Source organism: Dama dama, chromosome 8 (assembly GCF_033118175.1).
Source record: "Dama dama isolate Ldn47 chromosome 8, ASM3311817v1, whole genome shotgun sequence".
In the NCBI taxonomy this organism is placed as follows: domain Eukaryota; kingdom Metazoa; phylum Chordata; class Mammalia; order Artiodactyla; family Cervidae; genus Dama; species Dama dama.
The window spans coordinates 16,213,027-16,238,659 of NC_083688.1; the positions used below are offsets into that span (position 1 = coordinate 16,213,027).

Genomic DNA, 25,633 nt, shown 5'->3' on the forward strand with positions numbered 1-25,633 from the left:
AAGGCAGGGTTGGAAAAAAAAAAGAAAGGCAGGGCTGGAGAAAGTGGGATCTGGAGGGACACCATAAGAAGGTGTCATGCGAAGAGTCAGCATGCTGGAACATGGGGACAGAGATGTGAGACCCTGATCACTCCAGTGGCATCTCTCTGAGGCTGTTTGCTCATCTGTAAAATGGGTTGCTGTGAGGGTTCCGGTGTTCCTGGAAGCGCCTCCCACCAAACACTTGGAAAGACAATCGCTACGGTTTGGGGGGTCCGGGGGCCCCCAGATAAGTGTGTCCGGATTCAGTCGTTAAGGGGGGCTGAGCTGAGCTGAGGGGACGCCACTGCCCCCTGTTGGCTGTCCGGGCCAGAGCACCCCTGGCCCCCGACGGGCGGGGCGACCGGCGGGCTGCTAGCGGGCTGGCAGCCTCCAGACGGCCAGTCTGCCCTCTCTGGCGCCGCGTCTGTCCGTCGATCAGTGCGAGGACGCCCGGCCCGTGCTCGGCGCGTGGGCTCCCGGCCCCTGGGATCTCGCGGGGCGCAGGCGGCATGGTAGGTGTGCGGGATGTGGGCGCGGCGGGCAGGGCGCGCCCGCAGGGTCGCCGCAGAGAGGTAGGGATCGCAGGGCCGGTTGAGACGCGTCCCGCCCCCCGCCCCCACCCCGCTCTCCGGAGGACTCGCAGCCTCCTTGGGTATACCTGTCTTTTCGCTGGCCTTGCGCGCCGCGAGGCATGGGGGCTGCGGTGCGGCAACCTTTCCCCGGGTTCGTAGGAGCCTCTCTCTCGAACCCGGGTCGGCGCCTGGGCGTTCGCAGCTCATCGCCGCAGTCCCGGCTTAGCTCTCGCAGCAATCCGGGTAGGGAGGGCGGGGGCGGCAGGGGCGGGAGGAACTTTTGAGGGGATAAAGATGCCTCTCCATCCCAAAATGCTGGGATTCGGTGTCAGAGAAGCAGGAAGGCTGGGGGAGGCTTCTGGGTGCAGGCTTTGGTGAGAAGATACTCGGGATGAAGAATACTTGGGATCCATGGGAGAGAAGGACCTGAAAAAGAAAGTTGAACGGTGGGTACACAGGTACCGTGGGCAAAGGGAGCCCTGAACCCGCATCTGAGGAGAGGAAATGGAGCTGGGGCGAGGATCCAGGGAGAGGATTCAGGAACCAAGCCGGAAAATCGGCGGTTGCTCAGAAGGGAGGGGAGGTGGTGGTGGCCGGTTTGAGGAACAGGCTCAGGTGGGCAGCTCCAGGTCTTTCACATCAAGACACAGGACCAGGGGAATCCCGTTCAGCCCCTGCCCCATGTCCCCTAGACTGTCCTTCATTTGCTGGGTGAGAAGTAAGGATCATGTCACTATGCATTGGAGTTGAGCACCTGAAATTTATCAGGCACATTCCTGAGAACTTAATTCTCGCATTTACTCTTCCCAGAAACTAGCTAGGAGGTAGGCTGTATCTACTTACCCATTTTACAGATGAGGAGACTGAGGCACAGTGAGGGCCTGTCACAGAAGAGGATGGTGGACCTGGCACTTGACCCCAGGCCGGTCTGTTTAGCTTCATAGCCAGGGTCCTTAGCTACGCTATCTGCGTGCTATGTCACTTCAGTCGCACGACTCTGTGAGACCACATGGATTGTAGCTTGCTAGGTTCCTCTGTCCAAGGGATTTCCCAGGCAAGAATACTGGACTGGGTTGCCATTTTCTTCTCCAGGGGATCTTCCCAACCCAGGGATCGAACCTGAGTCTCTTATGTCTCCTGCAGTGGCAGGAGGGTTCTTTACCACTAGCGCCACCTGGGAAGCCCCACTCTCTCGGGTGGACTGGCAAAGAGATGGGGAGCCGGAGGAAGAGTGAACCTCAGAACTGGCAGCATCAAAGGTGTCAAATACTTCGACTTCAAACAGTTCGGGGAATAGAGAACAGAAGCAAGCACTAATTTTCGGATCAGCATTATAGTTTTGGGCGCTTTCACTCCCTTGCTTGATCCCCAGTGACCCAGTTCTCCCAGTAAGATCATGTAATCAGGCCCTTTTGTGTATCAGGCAGACGGTGTGTTAATACCTTTCATGGATTAAATTTCTGGATCCTTGTAATAAGGGAATAGCCACAGAGAGGTTACCGTGCAAATGGTCCCACAGTTCGAAACTGGTGAGGCTGGATTTGAATCCAAGCAGGTGTTTCCAGAACCCTTCCTTGCTCTTCAGGACCAAGTGATACTGTGTACTGTGCCCATTTTACAGGTGCCCAAACTGAGTGTCTCTCCCAAAGTCCATGGCTTGGAAGGGGAGAGACTGAAAGGGACTGCTGATGGCATAGCGCATGCTTGAGCGTTTCCATCACTAACCAAAGGTTTCAGTAGCTTGTGCAATTAAAAATTGAAGTCCCAGGGCTTCCCTGGTTGTCTAGTGGCTAAGAATCCTCTTGCCAATGCAAGGGACCCAGGTTTGACCCCTGGTCTGGGAGGTTCCCACATGCTGCAGAGTGACTAAGCCCATGCACCACAACTGCTGAGTCTACCAGACACAATTACTGAAGCCCACTCACCCAGAGTCTGTGCTGGGCAACAAGAGAAGCCACTGCAATGAGAAGCCTGAGCACTGCAACAAAGAGTGGCCCCCGCTCCCTGAAACTAAGAGAAAGTCCATTGTATAGCAATGAAGACCCGGCATGGCCAAAAGAAAATAAATCTTTAAAAAATTGAAGTCCCACTTTAAAAAAATCATTTTTAAGATGTATATTTTTGGGGGAGTTCTTAAAAAAATTTTGTTTATTTGGCTGCATTGGGTCTTAGTTGCAGCACTCAGGATTTTTGTTGCTGCATACAGAATCTGGTTCCCTGAGCAGCGATGGAACCTGGGCCCCCTGCATTGGGAGCACAGAGTGTCAGCCATAGGATCACCAGGGAAGTCCCTAAGATGTACATTTTTAAGAAGAAATTGTGATGGGTCTTACAATGGATGGCAGAGTTTTCCTTTCTCTGTGGCACAAAAAATAATGGCCCTCGTGGTGTCAATGGCACCTTTAGCTGGAATTAGGATAGAGCCAGATTCCTTAAGTGACTTTCTGAGTGTCTCTCTCTTCCATTTCACAGGTTCCTCTCTGTTTCAACTGCTCCATCCTCCCTGGAGACAGGTCCCTGGGTTCAAGGAGCCCGGTGCCCTGCAATGGCAGCAGGGCTCTGGGACCCTTTGACCCCCAGGACCTGAACCTGACGGATGAGGAGCTCAGGCTCAAGTACCTGGGGCCCCAGCAGACGGAGCTGTTCGTGCCCATCTGTGTCACCTACCTGCTGATCTTTGCGGTGGGCACGGTGGGCAACGCGCTGACCTGCACGGTCATCCTGCGCCACAGGCCCATGCGCACACCCACCAACTACTACCTCTTCAGCTTGGCTGTGTCGGACCTGCTGGTGCTGCTCGTGGGCCTGCCCTTGGAGCTCTATGAGATGCAGAACAACTACCCGTTCTTGTTGGGCGCCGGCGGCTGCTACTTCCGCACGCTGCTCTTTGAGACCGTCTGCCTGGCCTCGGTGCTCAACGTCACCGCCCTGAGCATCGAGCGCTACGTGGCCGTGGTGCACCCGCTGCGGGCCAGGTCGGTGGTGACGCACGCCCACGTGCGCCGCGTGCTCGCAGCCATCTGGGGCTTCGCGGTGCTCTGCTCTCTGCCCAACACCAGCCTGCACGGCATCCGGCAGCTAGATGTGCCCTGCCGGGGCCTGGTGCCCGACTCGGCCGTGTGCACCCTGGTGCGCCCGAGAGCCATCTACAACCTGGTGGTGCAGGCCACCGCGCTGCTCTTCTTCTGCCTGCCCATGGCCACCATCAGCGTGCTCTACCTGCTCATCGGCCTGCGGCTGCGGCATGAGAGGCAGCTGATCCTCAGACAGGAGGCCAAGGGCAGGGCCAGGACAAGCGACAGCCGCAGGCTCCAGGATCGGGGTCGGACACAGGTGACCAAGATGCTGTGTAAGTGTTGCTACTGGGAAGGGGGGCTGAGCCAGGTGCTAGGCATGGAGCTGGGGGTTTCCAGGGCCTGGTGGAAGGGGCTGAATGTCTGGGTTTATGATGGGGGCTTTGCGTGAGGGGGAGTAACCCCACTCTCCATCCCCGTGTGCGCGTGCACATATGTGCATACTCTTTTAGATTAGCTCGTGAGAAATTGACACGAAAGATAAATGTGAATGGTTCATAGCAGGGTCGGCTGCATTATCTGTGGAGCCCAATGCAAAATGAAAATTCAGGGTCCCTTGTTAAAAAAATTATTAAGAACCTTAAGACAGCAAGAGTAGAGCTGCTGTCTTGACCGTTTTAAGGTCAAGACTTGGTGCAAACGCACAGGTATCACCATGAAGCTGGCTCGTGGAAACAAACGCAGACAGAAGCTGGGCTCCAGGATGATGGAGCTGTTTGTCGGCTCAAGACCCCCCAGGTCTCTCATCTTTGCTCCCAAATATGTCTTGGTTCTGTCCTTCCCTAAGCATCCTGGGGGCATCACCTCAGACCCAGAGTTCTCCTTTTCTGCGGAACTAACTGTCCTCCTCCCTTAGTGGCAGTTGAAAATCCCAGGGAAGGATTCTCTTTGGTGGGCTTAGGTCATGGGACAGAGTGGCAGGATGCTGAGGTGAGCATCCCCCACAGATCCACATGGTGGGATCCCGGGGAGCAAACTTCCCAAAAGAAGGGGAGCGGGGTGCTGGAAAGGCAAGGTGATGAATTTCTTGCATGCTATGTCTGCGGCTCATTGGGGACCACACGAGTGACCATGATCTAAAAGAGGTTGTGGGACTTCCTTGTGGCCAATGGTTAGAACTCTGCACTCCCAATGCTGGGAGTGCAAGTTTGATCCCTGGTCTGGGAACTAAGATCCCGCATGCTGCACGGTATGGCCAAAAAAAAAAAAAGAATGAGAGAAAAAAGAGGTCATTAGAGGCATGTTTGTGAGGGTCTATGTGATCAGGACAAAAGTGGGGGCTGCGGCTGGCTAGGGCATGCTCAGCTGGCTTGAGACTCTGGATCTTACTGTGCCCTATGCACGCTAAGTCGCTCAGTCGTGTCCAACTCTGTGCGACCCTATGGACTATAGCCTCTCAGGCTCCTCTGTCCATGGGATTCTCCAGGCAAGAGTACTGGAGTGGGTGACCATGCCCTCCTTCAGGACGTGACAGCTTCTGCATACTTCAATAACACAGGACTCCTAAACAGATAGTTAATACCATTCCCCTAAGTTGTGGGCATTAATCGATCTAACAGTTGTGTAACAATCTGATGGCCCTAGGCCTAGCACTTTCTCATAAACAGTGGTCCTGAGGAAACCAGGCAGACTGATGCTAACCCAGTCCTTGATACCCTCCCCCACCCCGCCCAGTCCCTCAGGGTCTGAATCAGGTAGGTGGGGTGGGCCAGGGCAGGATGGAGTTGGTGAGACCTCGGTCAAAGCCAAGGGATTTTATCCAGCTAACTGGGGACTGCCCTGCTCCTCTCACCCCCCAGAACAGTGTCCCAAAGCCCACGGTCACTTGTACCGCCCCCTAAGGTGGGACCGACCTGGAGTTCTGTGCTCACCCCCTGCGCTAGAGACCACCTGCCCCTGCTACCTCCCACCTCCCTGCCCACTGGGGCAGAGTCTCTGCCTCTGGGGTGGCTCTTGCCCTGGAAAAGTGGGGTGTTTTCTTAGGGCCGCCTTGCTTGCTGGCCTGGGGCTCTGGCTTTCTTCTCTGCCTCCTGTTTTCACTTTCTGAGGACCTACTATGCACCAGGCCGTGTGCTGGGGATATTGTAAGCCATGTTCTGATTGGCAGGCCACACTGGGCCGTAAGTGGGGGAAGACACTGCAGGGGAAGGATTGTGAGTTGGAGAAGCAAACACAAGAAACAAGGGACAGAAATCAAGGCAGATCTGATGGCAGAGATCCAAGGAAGGGCAGGATTAAAATCAGGGCTGGAGGGAAGCTCCGGAGAAAGAGTGAAGGCTTGGCTGGCCTCTCCTGCCTTTTTTCTGGGGGTGGGATGGGGGCTGTCAAAGAAAGGGGAGTGCATGCAGAAGGGACACTGAGCTGAGCCCAGGGGAGCTGGGGGCTGCGGAGGCTTCTAGAGCCAAGGCAGGCAAGTGTGTGTGTGTGTGTGTGTGTGTGTGGGGGCTGGTGTTCATGTCCCTTTCCTTCCACGAGCTGGGGGCTGCAGAGGCTTCTAGAGCCAAGGCAGGCAAGTGTGTGTGTGTGTGTGTGTGTGTGTGTGTGTGTGTGGGCTGGTGTTCATGTCCCTTTCCTTCCACGAGCTGGGGGCTGCAGAGGCTTCTAGAGCCAAGGCAGGCAAGTGTGTGTGTGTGGGGGGGGGGGGGGGGGTGGCTGGTGTTCATGTCCCTTTCCTTCCACGAGCTGGGGGCTGCGGAGGCTTCTAGAGCCAAGGCAGGCAAGTGTGTGTGTGTGTGTGTGTGTGGGCTGGTGTTCATGTCCCTTTCCTTCCACGAGCTGGGGGCTGCGGAGGCTTCTAGAGCCAAGGCAGGCAAGTGTGCGTGTGTGTGTGTGTGTGTGTGGGCTGGTGTTCATGTCCCTTTCCTTCCACGCAAGTGTGTGTGTGTGTGTGTGTGTGTGTGTGTGTGTGTGTGCTGGTGTTCATGTCCCTTTCCTTCCATGACCTCCCCGTCTACTGTCCTCTGACCGCAGGCCCCATTCTCCTGCTTCTCCCTGCTTATGCATCAGTAGGCATGGCCCCCGAATGTCACCAGAGGGGTCCTTAGCCGCACTCTCTGTGTCACACACTCAGTTCCAGTTCCACGCCGAGAGAACCGGGCCAGGCCAGGCTTGGCTCGGGTGTCCACGGCTGGTCCAGGGCACAGCCCACTGGCCAGACAGCGGCAGTGGTGCGAGAGCAGCCTCTCCTAAAGGGGTGCGGCCAGGGAAGACAGACTTCTAGAAGCTTCCAGCTGGACCGTGGGCGTGGATGGCCTGTGGGAGAGGCGCAGAGGTGAGAACAGGCCCCCTCTCTGCCCGCAGTTGTGTTGGTCGTCGTGTTCGGGATTTGCTGGGCCCCGTTCCACGTCGACCGCCTTATGTGGAGCTTCGTGTCCCACTGGACCGAGGGCCTGCTCCTGGCCTTCCAGTACGTGCACGTCATCTCCGGAGTCTTCTTCTACCTCAGCTCGGCCGCCAACCCCGTGCTCTACAGCCTCATGTCCACCCGCTTCCGGGACACCTTCCGGGAGGCCCTGTGCCCGGGGACCCAGTGCCGCGGCCGTAGAACCCACCACAGCTCCTACAGCCTCAGCAGGGTGACCGTGGGCAGCACCCTTGGTGACACGGGCTCCCCGGGAAGCCAGGCCCAGCCTCTGGCCGAGAACGGTGGCCCAGGGGGCCGGCAAGGGATGGACCGCTCCTGAGAAGAGCCTCATGCCACTTCACCCCAAGCGGCCAGAAGGTCACACCCAGCTATGGGGGGGCCACACCTGCCTCTTCTGGGGGCTGTCCTCTGTCCCCCTTCCCCACTTCAGCCTAGTAACTGACTGGCACCTGACTACTGCCCCCACCCATGTATTGGAAGGATTATAAGGTTGCTGTCTGCTCTGCAGGCCTCCAGGCCTCCTGGTACAGCCCTGTCCTGGTAGGAACATCATGGCTGGTTAAGTGGGCATGGCAAGACTCCCATCTGGGGGTTCCCCCACCCACCCCCAGTTTCTGAAGTGTTTCCGGGGCAGCCCTTCCTTTCCTTTCCATTTCTTGCTGAGCTTCCGGTTCTGGTCCACTCTGCCCCCTCTAGCTCTTGGTGCACCTGGGAACCTGGGACCTTCCTCTGACCCAACCCCTCCGTGGCCCCCAGTTGACTTATTTTGCTCTGGGATTTCCACCTGGTGGAGCCACCAGGTGGCAGGTGTGCCTGGGATCCAGGGGACTTGCTTCCAATCTCAGCTGTGCTGCTACCTCCTGCTCACACCCTCCTCCCGCTGCTGTCCCTCACCCCCGCCCCAGACCCAGCATCAAGCAAATTGCCTCTCCTTACAGGCCTGGGCCCCTTATTTGCAAAACAAAAGAGGCCCTGACCCTCTGGAGCATCGAGCTTTGGCTGGTTTTCTGTGTGGATGCAGAAGTCACTGCTGGTAACAGATACCCTCAGATTAACAATGCGGAAATTACCCTTCACATCCTCACTACCTTCAACCCTTACTCCTGCCCTGACCCCTACAAGCTCCCCACCCCACCTCCTCCAGAGCCACCTGTAGAACATTCTTTGTCCTAGAGAAAGTGAGACTTGGCAAGGACCGAGGGACCACGTGTGTGAGCAGAGGCCCCTGCCTGCCTCCATTCTCACCTGCTCACATGCTGGCTTGGGGGCCTGAGATGAGCAGAGCGTTGGGCCTGACTGGCCAGAGAATCTCTGGGGACAAGAGACATGAGCCACCCAAGGACAAGGGGTGCCCTGTGAGCACTGCTTGGGGCTCAGTGAAGTGAGAAGACGGGGCATGCGTGCTCAGTCATATCTGACTCTGAGACCCCATAGACTGATGCCCACCAGGCTCCTCTGTCCATGGGATTCTCCAGGCAAGAACACTGGAGTGGGTTGCCATGCCCTCCTCCAGAGGATCTTCCCGACCCAGGGATCGACTGGTGTCTCCGGCATCTCCTGCACTGCAGGCAAATTCTTTACTGCAGAGCCGCTAGGAAAGCCCTGAGGTGACAAGTGAGGCGGGGTAAGTCCTGAAGTGAAGCTCCATCCTGAATCCCCGTGGATAGCTGGGTGCTCGGCCAGGACTCATGGCCAGAACTTGTCCTGCTACAGTGCCCGGCCCGTTCTCCTCCTGAGGGGGTACTGCAGCAGAAGGAATCCTGGCCTCCCTGGCGACGGGCTGTAGGGCCCCCGTGTGCTACGGGGCTCTCCCTGCAGACTCTCCCCAGCTCAGGCCCCTGGCACTCTGACTGCAAAGTGGAGGAGATTGTACAAAATGTTCTGGGGTTTTTGAAATTCAATTGTAAAAACAATACTCATTTTAGAAAATTGGAAATTACAAATGAGCAAAAATGAAAACAATTTAAAGTAATTAAAAACTACCCCTGCTAGGGAATGGGGGGAGGGGGAAATAGTTGTTTAATGGGAACAGGGTTCCAGTTTGAAAGTTCTGGAGATTGGTTGCAAACCAATGTGAATATACTTGAATAGTATTGAATTATACACTTAAGTGGTTAAGATGGTAAATTTTACTACAGTTTTTTTTTTTTTTTTTTAAGGAAGGATTAAGCCTAAAGGAAAAGAAAAAAAAAAGTCACCTATAGCTTTACTCTCTAGAGGTAACCACCATATATAAGATAGGATGGGCAAATTTGAGAAGGGAGCTTGTGTAAAGAGGCTGTGCAGAGCCGTGAGGACCCAATGTTGTCTCTGAAATGAGCTCCCCGGAGGCCTTGGTTGGGGTGGTGGCCAACACCAGACTGCAGGCTGGAGCCTGCCGTTGTTCCCACAGACTTAACTGGACTCCCTGGAGCCTCTCTTAAGTGACGGTCAGAGCTGACGTGCTCCTGAGGCTTTGGTCAGTATTTGTGAAGGGCCTACTATGGGCAGAGAAGCCCTGGGCAGATGGGGGAACATAGGGGAGGGGAGTTATCAGAAGACCTGGGCTCTTAGTGTAAATTTGATGTATGTCTCTCGACTGTCTCCATAGCACGTCAGTAGGTAGGTCCCATTTGTCATGAGTCACTGGTTACCATGGAAAGTGGAAACAGCAGCTCTGGGCTCAGCCCTTGAGAAACGCGTGGAGGTGGAAAGGCCAGCCAGCAAGATCCCAGTCTCTCCGGGATGCTGCGTCTTCTGCAGCTTGCTCTGCTTTTCTGCATGGTCAGGGTGGTGGGGGTGGTGGGGGAGGTGGGGTGCGCGGCAGCATTGCCGAGTGCCCAGTGCTACTCCCAGGAAATGAGTGCTGGCTCCTCTGGGGCTCGTCACCTCCTGTCCTGGCTACAGTCATACACATCCCTCCTCCTTGTTCAAGAGGCTGGGGCTGCTCTGCTTCCCGTCTCCTCCTCTTCTGCTGTGATCCTGGGTGATGCTGAAGCCCACATGGACAGTCCACTGAGACCCTAGCATCCGCTCCTGGTCTTTCCTACAGCTCTGGACACTCTTCCCCACCCTGGCCTTTTGGTCCTGTGGTCACCTCCTCACTCCCAGGACCTCCAGGAGCATTTCAATTTCTGGAAGTGGGAGCTCTTGACCATGATTGCCTCCTTCCTGCTCTGTTGCTCTATAAGTGATAGTTATTCTTTAACAACGTCTAACCTTCCCGGTTCTCAGCTGCTCTTCTTTCTCCCAGTCCATCAGTTGCCTCTGCTCTTCACTTCTTTTCTGAGGGTCCTAGATACCATGGTCCATCACACACAACCCTCTCTACAAGTATTTCTGAAGGTCGGGTTGATCACCCTTTCCTTCTCAGAAAAAAAGGTTTATTTTCTTTGGGAACTCACCAAGATGGGTGTTATCAACAAACAAAGCTACGTTTGCCCGCCCTTCCTTCTGTTAAAAGTATCTGCTCAGGAAATATAAAGCATGCAGCACTTCACATCCACTCTTCTGTAGACGGCATTTCCACATGAGTCCTGATGTCTGGGAGCCCATCTCATTTCATACACTTCTCAGTGTCTCCTTCTTCCTCATTCTTGTCTTCTCACAGATCCACCAGGCGTCCTTTGTCCCAAATCTTCCCTGTAGAGAGGAGCTGCCTTCTTGGAGGGCTCCCTAGTATTTCATTATCAACTGATTTGAGGGGAATCCCTCAGTGTGTGACTCTTGGTGGGAGACTAAGCCCAGGCTCCTACTATTAATACAGAAACTGAAAGCGTTCTGGACACAGCATCACTGACATCACTGTGACCCATGACTTGTACTCAGGCAGCTGGATGGTCCCACGTAGGAAGCAAGTGATGCTAAGACCCACGACCTCAGGGCAGCAGTGCTAATAGCAGCATCCCATCCACGCTGCCCCTGGGGCTCCAGTTGCCCAGCCTGCCTTGGCTTCTGCCCATTTGCTCTTGGAAAGCCCAGGTTTTCCAAGAACTATTGTTATGAGCTCCCAAGAGCCTTTCAATAAATTCCTTTCCTGCGTAAGTTGGTCAGAGCTGTTTGCCATTGTTTGTAACCAAGAACCTTAACAGAGTCATTCACCCCCTGCTGTGAAGGGTACAGACTGTTTGTTCTACTAGTGGTTGTCTTTACATATTCTTAAGATAAGCAGATATTATCACTGATTGTTCTAAAACCCCAAACTGCAGTCTGTAATACTTAATACTCCTTCTATTTTTAAAACTTTTTTTTTTAAAAAGAGGCAAGAATGATGAGGACAGGCTTAAGGAATTTGATCCTAGAAATACATTTACGTTTTCTAAGCACTGTAGTATGCTGCTTCTGACAAAGCAATAGGGTTTAGTTGGTGAGCAAGGACTCTGGTCAGGCTGCCTGGGTTCGAATCCTGACTCAAAAGTCAGACTGGGGACTTCCGTGGTTGGTGATCCAGTGGCTAAGACTGTTTGCTCCCCAGGCAGGGGGCCTGGGTTCAATCCTTGGTTAGGGAACAAGGTTCCACATGCCACAACTAAAGATCCTGCATGCCGCAATGAAGACTGAAGATTCCATGTACCTCAACTAAGACCCAGTGCAAGCTAATTAATTAATTTTAAAAAGTCAGTCCGGCCTTAGGCCAAAGTCAGTCTGGATCAGAAGATACATTTCTAAAGAAAGGGTGTGAAACCTGCCTGCACACACATAAGAGACTCAGAGGCCAACACTGACTGATGTATCCTTCCGGTGTCTGGGTCCGTAAGTCTAAGAGGGTTAGTTTGAGGATGGTAGTTACTACATGTCCCCTTGTGTGGCCTCTTTAAATGCAACAGCTCAGCCTCACCTTCTTTCAAGCTTCTGCACAGGCAGAGGGGGATAGTTGGTGGGCCGCTCAGGAAGAGAGGCCATGGCCAAACTGGGGGACAGTAAGGATTCAGGGAAGGCTGTACCTGGCTGGGTAAGAGTCCCCTGACTCCAGAGAGGTGGTCACAAGCTAGGACTAGACTGGAGGGCCTGGAAGCTGCTGCCACATTTTCTGGAACATCTGTAAGAGTACCTGGGATCTTCATTTATTTTTTAATCTTTGGTTTTTATGGCCATGCCTGGTAGCATGTGGGATCTTAGTTCCCCAACCAGGAATCGAACCTGCATCCCCTGCATTGGAAGCTTGGAGTCAGGGAAGTCCCTCCCTGGGATCTTTTAATCTGACATTCAAGTACCTTCATCAGCTCTAAGCAATGTGGGCTTCATTCATTCAGCTAAGTACTGAGTACCATGTGCCAGGCACTGTATAAGGTGGGGGTGGGGAGCTGGGTGGACATACAGGCACTGGAATAAAAGGCTTCTGACAGCTGGAACTCTGCAGGCACAGAAGACAGGCACCTGCCCCAGTGGAGGGCGGGCTTCCAGGAGGAGGCGAAGCTGCTCAGTGCTCAAAAGTTGTGGGAGAAAAAAAAAAAAAGTTGTGGGAGAAGGAGGCTGACTGGCCCCTGAACTGTGGCCAGGAAAGGGTGGAGCATCTATAGTGACAATTCCACCAAAACTGAATTTACTGGGGCGGCGGGGGGGGGGGGACGGACCCTAAACGGAACAGGGGGAGAAATGGACACTGGATAGGCAAAAACAATAGCAAAGCTGACTGCAGTCCAAGTTCTTCGCTGTCATTCTCTGGACTCTCCCTGGCTGCTCTTCCTGGAATTTGGACTTGAAACCTTCCCTCCAGTCTGTTTCCTCATCTGTCTGGCCTTCAGGCACAGGCAGGATTATTTTTTGTTCCCATTCTATTAAATTTGGGGAAAAAATGAATTACACAAATCATCACTTCTATTCCCCACACCTAAATTAATCACTATTTTTTGCAATTTGATATGTCATTTTCTGCACAAATACTCTCCCCCATCAGTGATAATATTGGGTTAGCCAAAAATTTCCTTGGGGTTTTTCCGTAGGATTTTATGGAAAAACCTAATGAACATTTTAGCCAACACAAAAGATTGTTTTCAATCATTTGCTTTATAAGAGAACTGCCTAGAACCATCTGGTAGAAGGTCCATGGTTATGATGGATGGATGAAGCTGACAATGCCTAAACTGTCTAATCAGTGTTACCATCACTAGAAGTGGTCACTTAACCAGATGTTAAGTGCCTCCTAGAGGGATGAAAAAGAAGTACACCAACCCTAGGTCTTGCACAAAAAACCAAAAACTCCTCCCCCCAACTCCACCGAAGCTGAATGAAAGGAAGCCTGCAGATCTAACTGGCAGTTTACAAGATCGCTGAGGATGGCAAAGTATGCTCAAGACACCTTAACGATGCAGGCCAAATCCAGTATAAGGACAAATTCTATAAGAATTTGAAGAAGCCTTAGTTTCTTCAACAAATAAATGGTATTTAAAAGGGAGTTTCTGGGACTTCCCTGGTGGTATAGTGGATAGGAATCTGCCTGCCAATGCAGGAAACACGGGTTCGATCCCTGGTCCAGGAGGATTGCACATACCACGGATCAACTAAGCCCGGGCACCCCAACAGGAGGTGCCATTCTAGGCCCATGTGCCTAGAATGTGGGCACCACAACAGGAGCAACCGCCTCAAGGAGATGCCCGCACACTGCAATGAAGAGTAGCCCCCACTTGCAGCAACGAAGACCTAAAGATAAAATAAAAGGGAGTTTCTATTACAGAGTAAGAAAACTTTTAAAAGACACATCAAATGTAATGCGTGGAAATGTTTAAATCCTAATTCAAACATGCCAATGGTAGTAAGGCACTTCTGAGACAGAAAACTGAACACAGACTAGATATTGCTATTGTTGTCATTTAGTTGCTTAGTCGTGTCCAACTCTTTGCAACCCCATGGACTGCAGCACACCAGGCTCCTCTGTCCATGGGATTTCCCAGGCAAGAATACTGTAGTAATCCTGACAGCATGTAGCAGTATTTAATAAAGTGTTTACAGGAGAAATAATAGGATGCCTGGAATTCCTATTAAAATACTCAAGTCAAAAAAATTAAAAAAGGAGAGGAAAAAAGTGGGGCAGGGAATAGCTGAAGAAAGAGTGGCAAAAATATTGAAGTGATTGAGGTGATGGGTAAAAGGGGATTCATTATATACTCTACTTAATAATGTACGTTTGAAAATGTCCATAAAATTTTTTTGAAAAATGTATTTGGCTGCGCTTGGTCTTAATTGCAGCACATGGACTCTAAGTTGTGGCATGTAGGATCTCGTTCCCTGATCAGGAATCAAACCTAGGTCACCTGCAATGGGAGGACAGAGTCTTAGTCACTGGATCACCAGGAATTCCTCATAATAAATTTTAAACTTGCAATAAAGACTCACATATTTGTGTTTTCCTAAGTGTGATCCTTTATCTCTAGGTGAGAAAAGTGGAATTCCTAAATTTAAGGAAGGAAAATTTTTACCTCAACAAGAAATTGCCAAGTTTTTCTCCAGGTGTTTGTAATGAAGGGATTCAGGATATTCTACCCCCAAATAAGCACCTTGGCATGCTCAATATTTTAAGCCAACTGCACTGGAAAAACAACAGGTGCAGAAAGGACTCCCTGACCTTCCCCTGAAGCAGGTCATAAAACCCTCACATGAGAGGTGCCTTCCCTCTGACCAGAGGGAAGGAGTATGTTTTCTCCAAGACTGAGGAACGCCAAGAGGAATCTGAACACAGAGGCCTTGCTATTTCAGGTAGTTACACACTTATACTCCCTTCCATCCTATCACATTTTGTCACACCCTCCACTCTTCATCAGACATAGCAAAACACTCAGGTTTAACCAATTCTTCAGGTCATTTCATTATGAAGGCTCCTGGTCACATCAAACTTAAATAAATCTGTATTTTTTTATCTTGTTAATCTGCCTTTTGTTACAGGGTCCCAGCTAAAAATTTTGATAGGTAGATATTTTTCCTCTTCTTACAGTAACAAATTGCCTTCTCACCGGTTTTCCCACAATCCTTAAACCCTTGTTGATATTTTGTTAATTTGATGGATAAAATGGTATCGTATAATCGTTTTAAATGATGTTTTCCTGGTGGTTGTACTTCTTCATTCTTTTTATACTACCTACATTTCTTCTGAAAGTTACTTTTCATATCCTTTGCCCATTATTTCCTTGCCTTTTTCTTATTATAGTTTTTCACTTGTTGTTGTTTAGCTGCTCAGTTGTCTCTGACTCTTTGTGACCCCATGGACTGTAACCTGCCAAGATCCTCTGTTCATGGGATTTCCCAGGCAGAAATACTGAAGCAGTTTGCCATTTCCTTCTCCAGGGGATCTTCCTGACCCAGGAATCAAACCAGCGTCTCCTGCTTGGCAGGCAGATTCTTTACCACTGAGCCACCTGGGAAGCCCATAGTTTTGTCATATTCTGATACTCAGTTTTTATTATGTTACAAGTATTGCTTCCCAATTTGTTCCTTATATTTTAAAATTTTTATGCAAGCTATCTTGCATCCAGTGCTTTAAATTGTAACATGACCAAATCTGTCATAATTTTTTTGCTCCGTCATAATTTTGCTGTGTCTTGAGTGACACCTACATCCCAAGTTCTTATGCAGATGACACCACCCTTATGGCAGAAAGTAAAGAGTAACTAAAAAGCTTCTTGATGAAAGTGAAAGAGGAGAGTGAAAAAAGCTGGCTTAAAACTCAATATTCAGAAAACTAAGATCATGGCATCCAGTTCCAGCACTTCATGGCAAATAGATGGGGAAACAATGAGAGACTTTGTTTTATGGGGCTTGAAAATCACTGCGGATGGTGACTGCAGCCATAAAATTAAAAGACACTTGCTCCTTAGAAGAAAAACTATGACCAACCTAGAAAACATATTGAAAAGCAGAGACATTACTTTGTCAACAAAGGTTTGTCTAGTCAAAGCTATGGTTTTTCCAGTAGTCATGTATGGATGTGAGAGTTGGACTATAAAGAAAGCTGAGCGCCAAAGAATTGATGCTTATGAACTGTGGTGTTGGAGAAGACTCTTGGAGAGTCCCTTGGACTGCAAGGAGATCCAACCAGTCCATCCTAAAGGAGATCAGTCCTGGGTGTTCATTGGAAGGACTGATGCTGAAGCTGAAACTCCAATACTTTGTCCACCTGATGCGAAGAACTGACTCATTGGAAAAGACCCTGATGTTGGGAAAGACTGAAGACAGGAGAAGGGGATGACAGAGGATGAGATGGTTGTCTGGCATTACCGACTCGACAGACATGAGTCTTGAGTAAGCTTGGGGAGTTAGTGATAGACAGGGAAGCCTGCTGTGATGCAGTCCATGGGGTCACAAAGAGTTGGACATGACTGAGCAACTGAACTCAACTGATGGATTTTAATCAGCAACATGGATTTTAATAAGAATGCTTAATTTTTTGCCACCAAATGTTTATCTTACATTTTCACACATACGGTTTATCTAAAATAATATGGTATTTTCTTCCTTTAGTCTGTTAGTCTGACCTTGACTTACTTGAAACATCTTGCATTTCAGAGATAAATACTATTGGTCAACATTCTTTTACTATCTTCAGTCAAGTTGTTGTTGTTTAGTCACTAAGTCAAGTACCAAATCTAAAATATGTAGGCAAGTCTTTCTTACTCTTTTTTTCCCTAATTTGGGACTTTCTGGAGCTAGGACAGGGCAGGGTCCCTTACCCAGGGCCATGTTTTCTCACTCCCCAAAACACACACGTGATTCAAGGTTCTCTTTTTAAAATCCCAATGTGAGTATAATTCCTAAAATTTTGATCCGTTACTACAGGGCCTAATGGTACAAATGACTGTTGAGAGAGCACATATTAAAGACGGCTTAAAGAAAGGAGATCATATTAAGCAACTGAGGATGTAAATCAATGGCCTTGGATGAGTTTCTTAACCTCTGTGTGCCTCAATTTCCCTAAATGTAAAATGAAACCAGTAAGATTCTGAGTCACAGATTTGTTTTGAAAAGCCCACAATAACCTGCATGAAAAACAACCAGTACAATGCCTAGCACACATAGAGGTATTAATGTTTTAGCTGTGAACATTACTGAAACAGAGCAGAACCCTATGGTCCTTGCCCTCCACGACGTCTACCTGCCTTTTGTCTGTGGAAAAACGTTAGACAAAGAATAATTTTAATCAGAAAAGTGAGAAAATGCAGAAACAAAGGAAAACAGTCAAGGAGACCAAATAATAATAGCTTAGTCATTAAGCAAAGTCAAGGATCTTTAGCTCCTTCTCAAGGGCTATAGATAAATATTTGAGCCATATCTTGTGAGCCATCTTACAAATACTGAAACCCTCCCACCAGGTGGAAGAAGTTAACTACATGGTGCCCATGATATAAGCTGCCACAATTTCAAGAACTGGTTTCACTGAAATAGTAACAGACTGACCCTGGAACTAAAGACTAACTACTTAAAACACTGAAGATGACCACGGTCACACCACCAACAACCAATTTGAACATGACTGTCTCTGTTTCTATGTGTAACCCCCTCTCTTTGTCTATAAAACCTATTGCCCCCTGACTGCTTGGGGAGCTAGTGGGGGTGGTGAGGGGGTGGGGTGCGTTGCGGGAGGGGGTGGGGGGCGCGGCGGTCAGCCTTTGGCTAGGTATCTGCCTCCTCCTCCTCCCCGCCTTGCCAGCATCCAAAATAAAGCAGCTTTTCTTTCCACCAACTCTGCCTCTTCATTGGCTTTTGGGCAGCAGGCAGAACCATACTTTTGGTTACATTACTGTCACTAACTGCTTTGAGGGCAGCTTCAGACGCTGGTGGCCAGCGAGGGGAAATTCCCCAGGGCCAAGAGGCCAACTGCCAGTTTGCGGTCTCCACTCCGCCTCACGTTAGGCCCCTGCCTCCTTCTAGGCTTGAAAAATGGCGGATAGTACGACCACGCCGCAGTGACTAGGTGGCTGCCTAACCGGATTAAAGGACGTGAGCTCCTGGAACCTCCCCTGGCTCACCTGCCCGCAAAGAGGGACTGTTGCTATGGCCCGTGTTTACTTTCCACAGCTCCACCAATAGTAAGTGCCTAGCTTGTGATCGCCCGCCATCCCCGCACGTATGGGAACCTTCGCCTACTCTACTCCGCTCACCCCACGCCCTGCCGCCCGCAGACGGCGGCGGCGGCAACTTCAAACTCACACCGGGAGACCGACCGACCATTCATCTGTGTAAGAGGCCCGCCAAGAACAAAATGGCCACCCTGCGCGCAGGCGCAGTACGTGCCGCGCCCTGGCTGGTGACCCCGCCCCCAGACTCGCTCGCCGCCCGCCCCTCCCAGGGCGGCTGGGGTGGGGCCTGAGGGCAACACGGGCTCTGATTGGGCAAGGCCTAGTCACGAGGGCGCCATTCTCTTCCGGGCTGTGTGCCGCCAGGGTCTACCGTGTGGAGCGGTGGCTGGGAGCGTTCCCTCGGCTCATCTGCAGCTGCTGTATGCGGCAGCTTCTTCCGGGGCTTGCAGTCCCAGCTGGCCGCGCCTGGAAGCCCTCTAGGGGCGGTCGTTTTTAAGGCGAGGAGAACGTGTCTGTGACTACCCTGTGCGGGTTAATTTTGGAAGTGATGGTTAAGGGTCCTGGCTTGAGTCTCCTTTATTTATGTTGTTAATTTTGATGGGAGCCCAGCTGGAAGCTGCTCCAGTTAACAATGAGTTCTCAGTCTGGAGAGTTAAAGGCACTTGAATTGTAGGTACTAATTTTGTTCAGCTATGGGGGCTTCCATTTGAGCAGTCGGTAGTGAAGTTACAAATTTTTAAGAACATCCAAGTTATCTGAAAACGTGTGGTGAATGGAGCAGAATGAGAGGAGACTGTTGCAGGAGCTTATCTTTTCCGTATAACGTGTACCCAGAGTGTATCTTCTGCAAGGCCTTGTCTTTAAAATTTGTTTCTTTAAAGCAAAGCTGAAAAACAACCAAGGAAAGCAATTTGAGTACAGACTCCTACATGTACATTTTTACAGTTTTTCCCATTCTTTTATGGTTGCTCACCCACAGCTAATTTGACTGCAGTTTTTAAGCATGATCAAGTGTGTCCAAAGCGTTCAAATTTGTTTTCATAGATTCAGTAACTTTTTGAATTAATTTTATTTTTTATATGACACTTATTATCTAATTGAAATTGCAATATACTGGTCATAAACAGGCTTTTAAGCAAAGATAGCTGAAGCTTATTAAAGATTACTTCTGCTCATGGGGGACAGAAATGCCCAGGTATACTGAGAAGATGCTGTGAAAGTGCTGCACTCAATATGCCAGCAAATTTGGAAAACTCAGAAGTGGCCACAGGACTGGAAAAGGTCAATTTTCATTCCAATTCCTAAGAAAGGCAATGCTGAAGAATGCTCAAACTACCGCACAATTGCACTCATCTCACACACTAGTAAAGTAATGCTTAAAATTATCCAAGCCAGGCTTCAGCAATACATGAACTGTGAACTTCCAGATGTTCAAGCTGGTTTTAGAAAAGGCAGAGGAACCAGAGATCAAATTGCCAACATCCGCTGGATCATCGAAAAAGCAAGAGAGTTCCAGAAAAACATCTATTTCTGCTTTATTGACTATGCCAAAGCCTTTGACTGTGTGGATCACAATAAACTCTGTGGAAGATTCTAAAAGAGATGGGCTTTCCAGACTGTCAGAAAGCATTTAACAAGAGTCTTCCGGTGTGCTGTTTTGGATCTGCCAGGAACCCTCTGGCCCTTATTGATTCCTGAATATTCAGGAATTAAGAGGAGAGGCACGCCTTTCCCGGGGCTGAGGAATCCAGGTATTTCTCATTACGGTGATAAGTACCCTTTTCCTTTTTATGAGCCATACGGTAAAAGGTGATTGTTTGCAACTCTTGCTCTTTGATAGGGATCGTCTTATGTTTTGTAAGTCTGGAATTTAACCACCTTGTAAGACAGTATATATGCCCACGCCATGTTGATTAAAACACCTTTGCTCCATCAGAGCTTTGATCCCCGTGTCTTTCTTTCTTGCTTTCTATTCCTTCTTTCTGTCTTTCTCTCTCTCTCTCTATTTCTGGCTAATTCCTTGGAGCGCAGAGGACCGCTGAGCTCACTTTCTTGCCCGGGCTTCTAAGACCCTCTCGAGAAGGCACACTGCCTTCACCCACTCGAGAGGGCGCCCGGTGCCTACGTGCAGCAGCACGAGCCCTGAGAACAGGACTCTATTCGCTTTCCGCGTAAACCAGGGGCTATCAGCCTCTTTCTCTCTCTTACTCTCCGGGCCATCAGGTTCCGGTCCATTAAAGGACCAACAAGCACTATCAGCCTCTTTCTCTCTCTTACTTTCTTATCGTCGACTTTGGACCACCAGGTTCCGGTCCATTAAAGGACCAACACCAGAGCACCTGACCTAACTCTTGAGAAACCTGTATGCAGGAAGCAACAGTTAGAACTGGACATGGAACAACAGACTGGTTCCAAATAGGAAAAGGAGTAGGTCAAGGCTGTATATTGTGACCCTGCTTATTTAACTTATATGCAGAGTACATCATGAGAAATGCTGGGCTGGAGGAAGCACAAGCTGGAATCAAGATTGCCGGGAGAAATATCAATAACCTCCGATATGCAGATGACGCCACCCTTATGGCAGAAAGTGAAGAAGAACTAAAGAGCCTCTTGATGAAAGTGAAAGAGGAGAGTGAAAAAGTTGGCTTAAAGCTCAACATTCTGAAAACTAAGATCATGGCATCTGGTCCCATCACTTCATGGGAAATAAATGGGGAAACAGTGGAAACAGTGGCTGACTTTATTTTTCTAGGCTCCAAAATCAGTGCAGATGGTGACTGCAGCCATAAAATTAAAAGACGCTTACTCCTTGGAAGGAAAGTTATGACCAACCTAGATAGTATAATAAAAGGCAGAGACATTACTTTGTCAACAAAGGTACATCTCGTCAAGGCTATGGTTTTTCCAGTAGTCATGTATGGATGTGAGATTTGGACTATAAAGAAAGCTGAGTGATGAAGAATTAATGCTTTTGAACTGTGGTGTTGGAGAAGACTCTTGAGAGTCCCTTGGACTGCAAGGAGATCCAACCAGTCCATCCTGAAGGAGATCAGTCCTGGGTGTTCATTGGAAGGACTGATGTTGAAGCTGAAACTCCAATACTTTGTCCACCTGATGCAAAGAGCTGACTCATTGGAAAAGACCCTGATGCTGGGAAAGATTGAGGGCAGAAGGAGAAGGGGATGACAGAGGATGAGATGGTTGGATGGCATCACCGACTTGATGAACATGGGTTTTGGTGGACTCCGGGAGTTGGTGATGGACAGGGAGGCCTGGTGTGCTGCAGTTCATGGGGTCGCAAAGAGTTGGACACGACTGAGCGACTGAACTGAACTGTGAGTACCATGTAGTAGCCCATTAGCCATATGTGCTTTGCATCTCATAGGTATCAAGTTAATAACTCCTGTTTGAAATTGAGATGGTCATTTAATCCTTTCACAGACATAACTTGGTGTGACATAGTTAAGTAGACATAGATAGGAGAGCAACTACTGTTCTGTGGTGTCCACATTATGGTGCATTAACTCTCTGTACCAGTCAGATCCAAAAAATTTCCTGATGAATGTAACTTTTGTTTTGAAACCCAGACTGTATTAGCTCAGAGGAAAATAGGAGTAGTCACATTATACTTTCCTTAAACTGAAATGCACATGATATGATTCTAGACTGTTCACACCAGCAACCCTTCGTCATTCCTCTTTAAAATGTGTTGCCTGTAACAGTTTGCTTTGATTGGTGCAGCATATGGTAGTATTATCACAGTTAGATTAACTTTTAAGCTAACAGGCCCTCAAAATTGTTTAATTCAATCTCCAGTCCCTTTCACATGCCTTCCCTGATCCCATGTCATTCCTATGCCTGATGAACTGGTTCTTCTTCTGTTTGCTTATAAATTTTGTTCATAACCAATAATGCTGATCACATTTTATTGTAGTTACTCATCTCTTCCTGTGATGTGGGTTGAGATCTGTATGTATAATCAGTTATGTTTTATGTTTTGCTGGGCCTGCCATGATATCACAGATGTATGGGGGGCTGAAAAAAACAGAAATTTACTTTCTTACAGTTCAGGAGGCCAGACAGCAAAGATCAAGTTGTTGGCACATTGGTTACTTCTGAGGCACCTCTCCTTGACCTGTAGATATCTGACCTATTGCTGTGTTTTCATAAGGTCATCCATCTCCCATAGTTCTTCATTTTTGGCTTTTGTATATGGTGAGTCTTCTTTCAGTGTTCTGCTAAAATTTTCATCTTTAGTCATTGAGTTTTATAATACCATGCCCAATTTTTAGTGGTTCTGGATGGGAATTGATGGTGTAATTGGGAAGCATGAGGTCCAACTTTGGGGGCCTGGCTGTCATTCTTGAGTGTGTTTCAGGTACCAGTGTGGGTCCCTCTCTTTTGGTGTTCTGCAGAGCTCAGTCGTGTCTGACTCTTTGTGACCCTATGGTTGGACTGTAGCCCTCCAGGCTTCTCTGTCCATGGGATTCTCCAGGCAAGACTACTGGAGTGGATAGCCATTTCCTACTCCAGGGGAGCTTTCCAATTAAGGGATGGAAACTGCGTCTCCTGCATCCCCTGCATTGCAGGTGTATTCTTTACTGCTTAGCTACCAAGGAAGCCCCCCCTTTAGTGTTTTACTTGTGTGCAGAGATTTGGGATTCCACAGGCACGTGGAGCTACTCAGACAGTAGTTGATTTGGTGTATTTTCTTAGGTGGTAGCTTGCATAGGTTTTAGAAACCTAGATTCTTTCCTGTAGAGATTCTGATTTTAAAGCTCTAAGTGAAGTCCCAAGAATTTTTCCTCTTTTTTTCTTAGGCAAGCATGCCAGGTAATCCAGGGGCTGGTGATCCTTTTACTGCACACTGAGAAATTCGCACTCAGAAATCAGCGCAGATGCTAACACGTGGGCCTGAGCAGACCTTGCACTTGCTGACTGTGCAGTGTGACTGCCACCTCCTGGCCACAGGGGAGACATCTCTTTATTGTTGCTCGTCCTCTAGCTCAGTTGGTAAAGAATCTGCCTGCAATGCAGGAGTCCCCGGTTCAATTCCTGGGTCGGGAAGATCCCCTGGAGAAGGGATAGGCTACCCATCCCAGTATTCTTGGTTTTCCCTTGTGGCTCAACTGGTAAAGAATCTGCCTGCAATGAGGGAGACCTGGGTTCGATCCCTGGGTTGGGAAGATCCCCTGGAGAAGGAAAAGGCTACCCACTCTGTTATTCTGGCCTGGAGAATTCCATGGACAGTCCATGGGTTTGCAAAGAGTCAGACTCGATTTTCACTTTCACTTTTTTACTTTCCTCCTCCAGGTTGTTGTCCTTCAGAAGAATAGTAGGAAGATTACTACTGCTCCAGGAAATAAAATCAAGAAAAAAAGTTTCTTGGTCCTGTTTGCTGAGAAGTTAATATCACCACGTAGGAAGGGAGCCACAGGGGCCAAATTTCCAAAAGACAGGAGGAGTGCCAAGCTTGAGGACCATGAGAAGAGGGCTGAGGTTTTTTTTTAATTATTTCAAAATAAAAGGTTGAATGACAGTGAATTTTTTTGTCTTAGATGTGTGTATATAGTCAGACTTATGAGCAGTTACTCCCAAAGATGAATTTGTTATTTTCATTCTCAGCAAGTCTGTGCAGTAGTAATTGATTAGGTGGGTTTTCATTTAGATTCTAGAAAAGAAATCTTGTGTCCTACACGGGCTAAGGGGAGAGGAGCCTTTCCCTGGGGGTGAAGGAAAATGAGCAGGATCATGAGGGTGACGACAAAGGCTGAGAGGAAGAGGAAGGTCAGAAGGACTGAAACCACATTGCAGGTGGATTCTTTACCAGCTGAGCCTCCAGGGAAGATCCTGGTATGGACTGCAGCATACCAGGCTTCCCTGTTCTTCACTGTCTCCCAGAGTTTGCTCAAATTCATGCCCTTTGAGTCGGTGATGCTGTCTAACCATCTCATCCTCTGTCACCCTCTTCTTTTGCTTTCAGTCTTTCCCAGCATTATACCGTAGCCTGGATCTGCTCCCATGGCTTGGACCACAGAGAGTTTGCTGCTTTATTTGATGAGTTAGATGCACAATACAGAAGCGTGTTCTGCTCCACGGGACTGAAGTGGCTGAGTCATGGTGTAGTCCTAAGGCAGTTTTTGGAACTGGTGGAAGAAATTGATATTTTCATGTCCTCTGGAGGAGAATCTGTGCCTCAGCTTATGAGCAGAGATTGGGTCAGAGACTTTGCCTTTTGGTCGTCATTGTGACACATCTAAACATGTTGGCTATTTCTCTAGAAAGGCATTCACAGGTGGTGACACAAATGTATAATTCAGTTGACTCATTTCTGGTGAAATTGTGTCTTTGGGAGACTCATTTGGCACAGAACAACCTGGCCCACTTTCGAATGCTGGAGTTGGTTTCTGAAAATGAAAATGATGGCCTGAACTACATTCCTCAAATTAAAGAGCTGAAGACTAAATTCCAAAAAAGGTTCTCCAATTTCACACTTTATGAGAATGAACTGATACTGTTCAGTTCCCCTTTCTCAATTAGGATTCATAATGTGAATGAAGAGCAACAAATGGAAGTTAGTGAATTGCAGTGCAATACTACACTGAAAGCCAAATACCCCTATGTTGAGATTCCAGAATTCTACAGCTATCTTGGGAATGGTTACCCTAAACATAAACACCATTGTGCAAAGATTCTGTCCATGTTTGGAAGTACTTATGTTTGTAAGCAGCTCTTCTTTGTTATGAAACTAAAGAAAACCTAAATGTGGCTCCCAGTTAAAGGATTCAAGGACGAATTCTCTGCTGTGTGTTGCAACACAAAGTCCACCGCCTGTTGTTGACTGACATCTTGAGGAATAAGAAAGGAATGTCAGGTTTTGAATTTCAAATCTGAAGAGTAATAAATTATGGAAATTTGAACAGTTGTTTCTATTTCCAAATTATATATTTTTTCAATGTCAAATTTAAAGTGCAATCTCTGGCATTGTATATTTGTACCTTATAGCATGTAAAAATAACATTTGATTATATCCTGGCAGTTTATTTTTTTCTATTCTTTGCCTTCCTAGCACTTAGACTATTCAAATTTATAAACCTCTGCCCTAAAGGCAGCCACACTTTCCTTTAAGGTATTTGTGAACCAGGGATGTGAACCAGGGCGTCAGCTGGAAGAATAGAATGTTTAGACACCCTGTGCAACCCTATCCCGTAGGAAGACAGACATACCAAACTGACTAAGGGGCTCAGGCCAGGTGTGCACTCATGGGCCTTCACCAGAGTAAATTCTCTGGGCATCACATGAGCCACAGGCTGATTTCCAGGGGTGGGATTCCTCTTCCATTCTGCCAGGCTCTGAGAAGGCCAGAGAACCACCCTGTCATCCAGGGAAGGAGAGGCAGATGGCATCAATGACCCTCAGGACAGCCTCCCAGCAGAGGTCCTGGCTACTAAGGAGGAAAAACTCAGCTGGACAGTCACCGTGGAGCAAAGGGGGATAGAGGCTGTAGGACAGGTCTAAACCCCCGGCTCCAGTCTTGGCTGGGCCATCAGTGCTCCCCAGAAGTCTTCCATTTCTCTTGTCCTCATGACCCCCTCTTCTCCCCAGAAGCCAGACCAT

The 25,633-nt window shown here is 48.9% G+C and overlaps 1 protein-coding gene across 6 annotated transcripts; it reads left to right on the forward strand.

Annotated features, from left to right (window-relative positions):
• Nucleotides 1-25,633, forward strand: NMUR1 (neuromedin U receptor 1). 6 transcript variants are annotated; one of them, XR_009693845.1, is made up of 4 exons: nucleotides 1-533; nucleotides 3,066-3,942; nucleotides 6,968-8,655; nucleotides 24,000-25,633. XR_009693845.1 is itself a non-coding variant. In XM_061148516.1 (3 exons), the coding sequence occupies exons 1-3, from the start codon at nucleotides 531-533 to the stop codon at nucleotides 7,348-7,350; spliced, it is 1,263 nt and encodes a 420-aa protein (XP_061004499.1). In that variant the 5' UTR covers nucleotides 1-530; the 3' UTR covers nucleotides 7,351-17,538. The 6 variants fall into 6 exon arrangements, 1 of the variants encoding a protein (XP_061004499.1); XR_009693841.1 differs by lacking the exon at nucleotides 24,000-25,633 and adding an exon at nucleotides 16,776-17,538 and having other exon boundaries at nucleotides 6,968-14,702; XR_009693842.1 differs by lacking the exon at nucleotides 24,000-25,633 and adding an exon at nucleotides 15,288-17,538.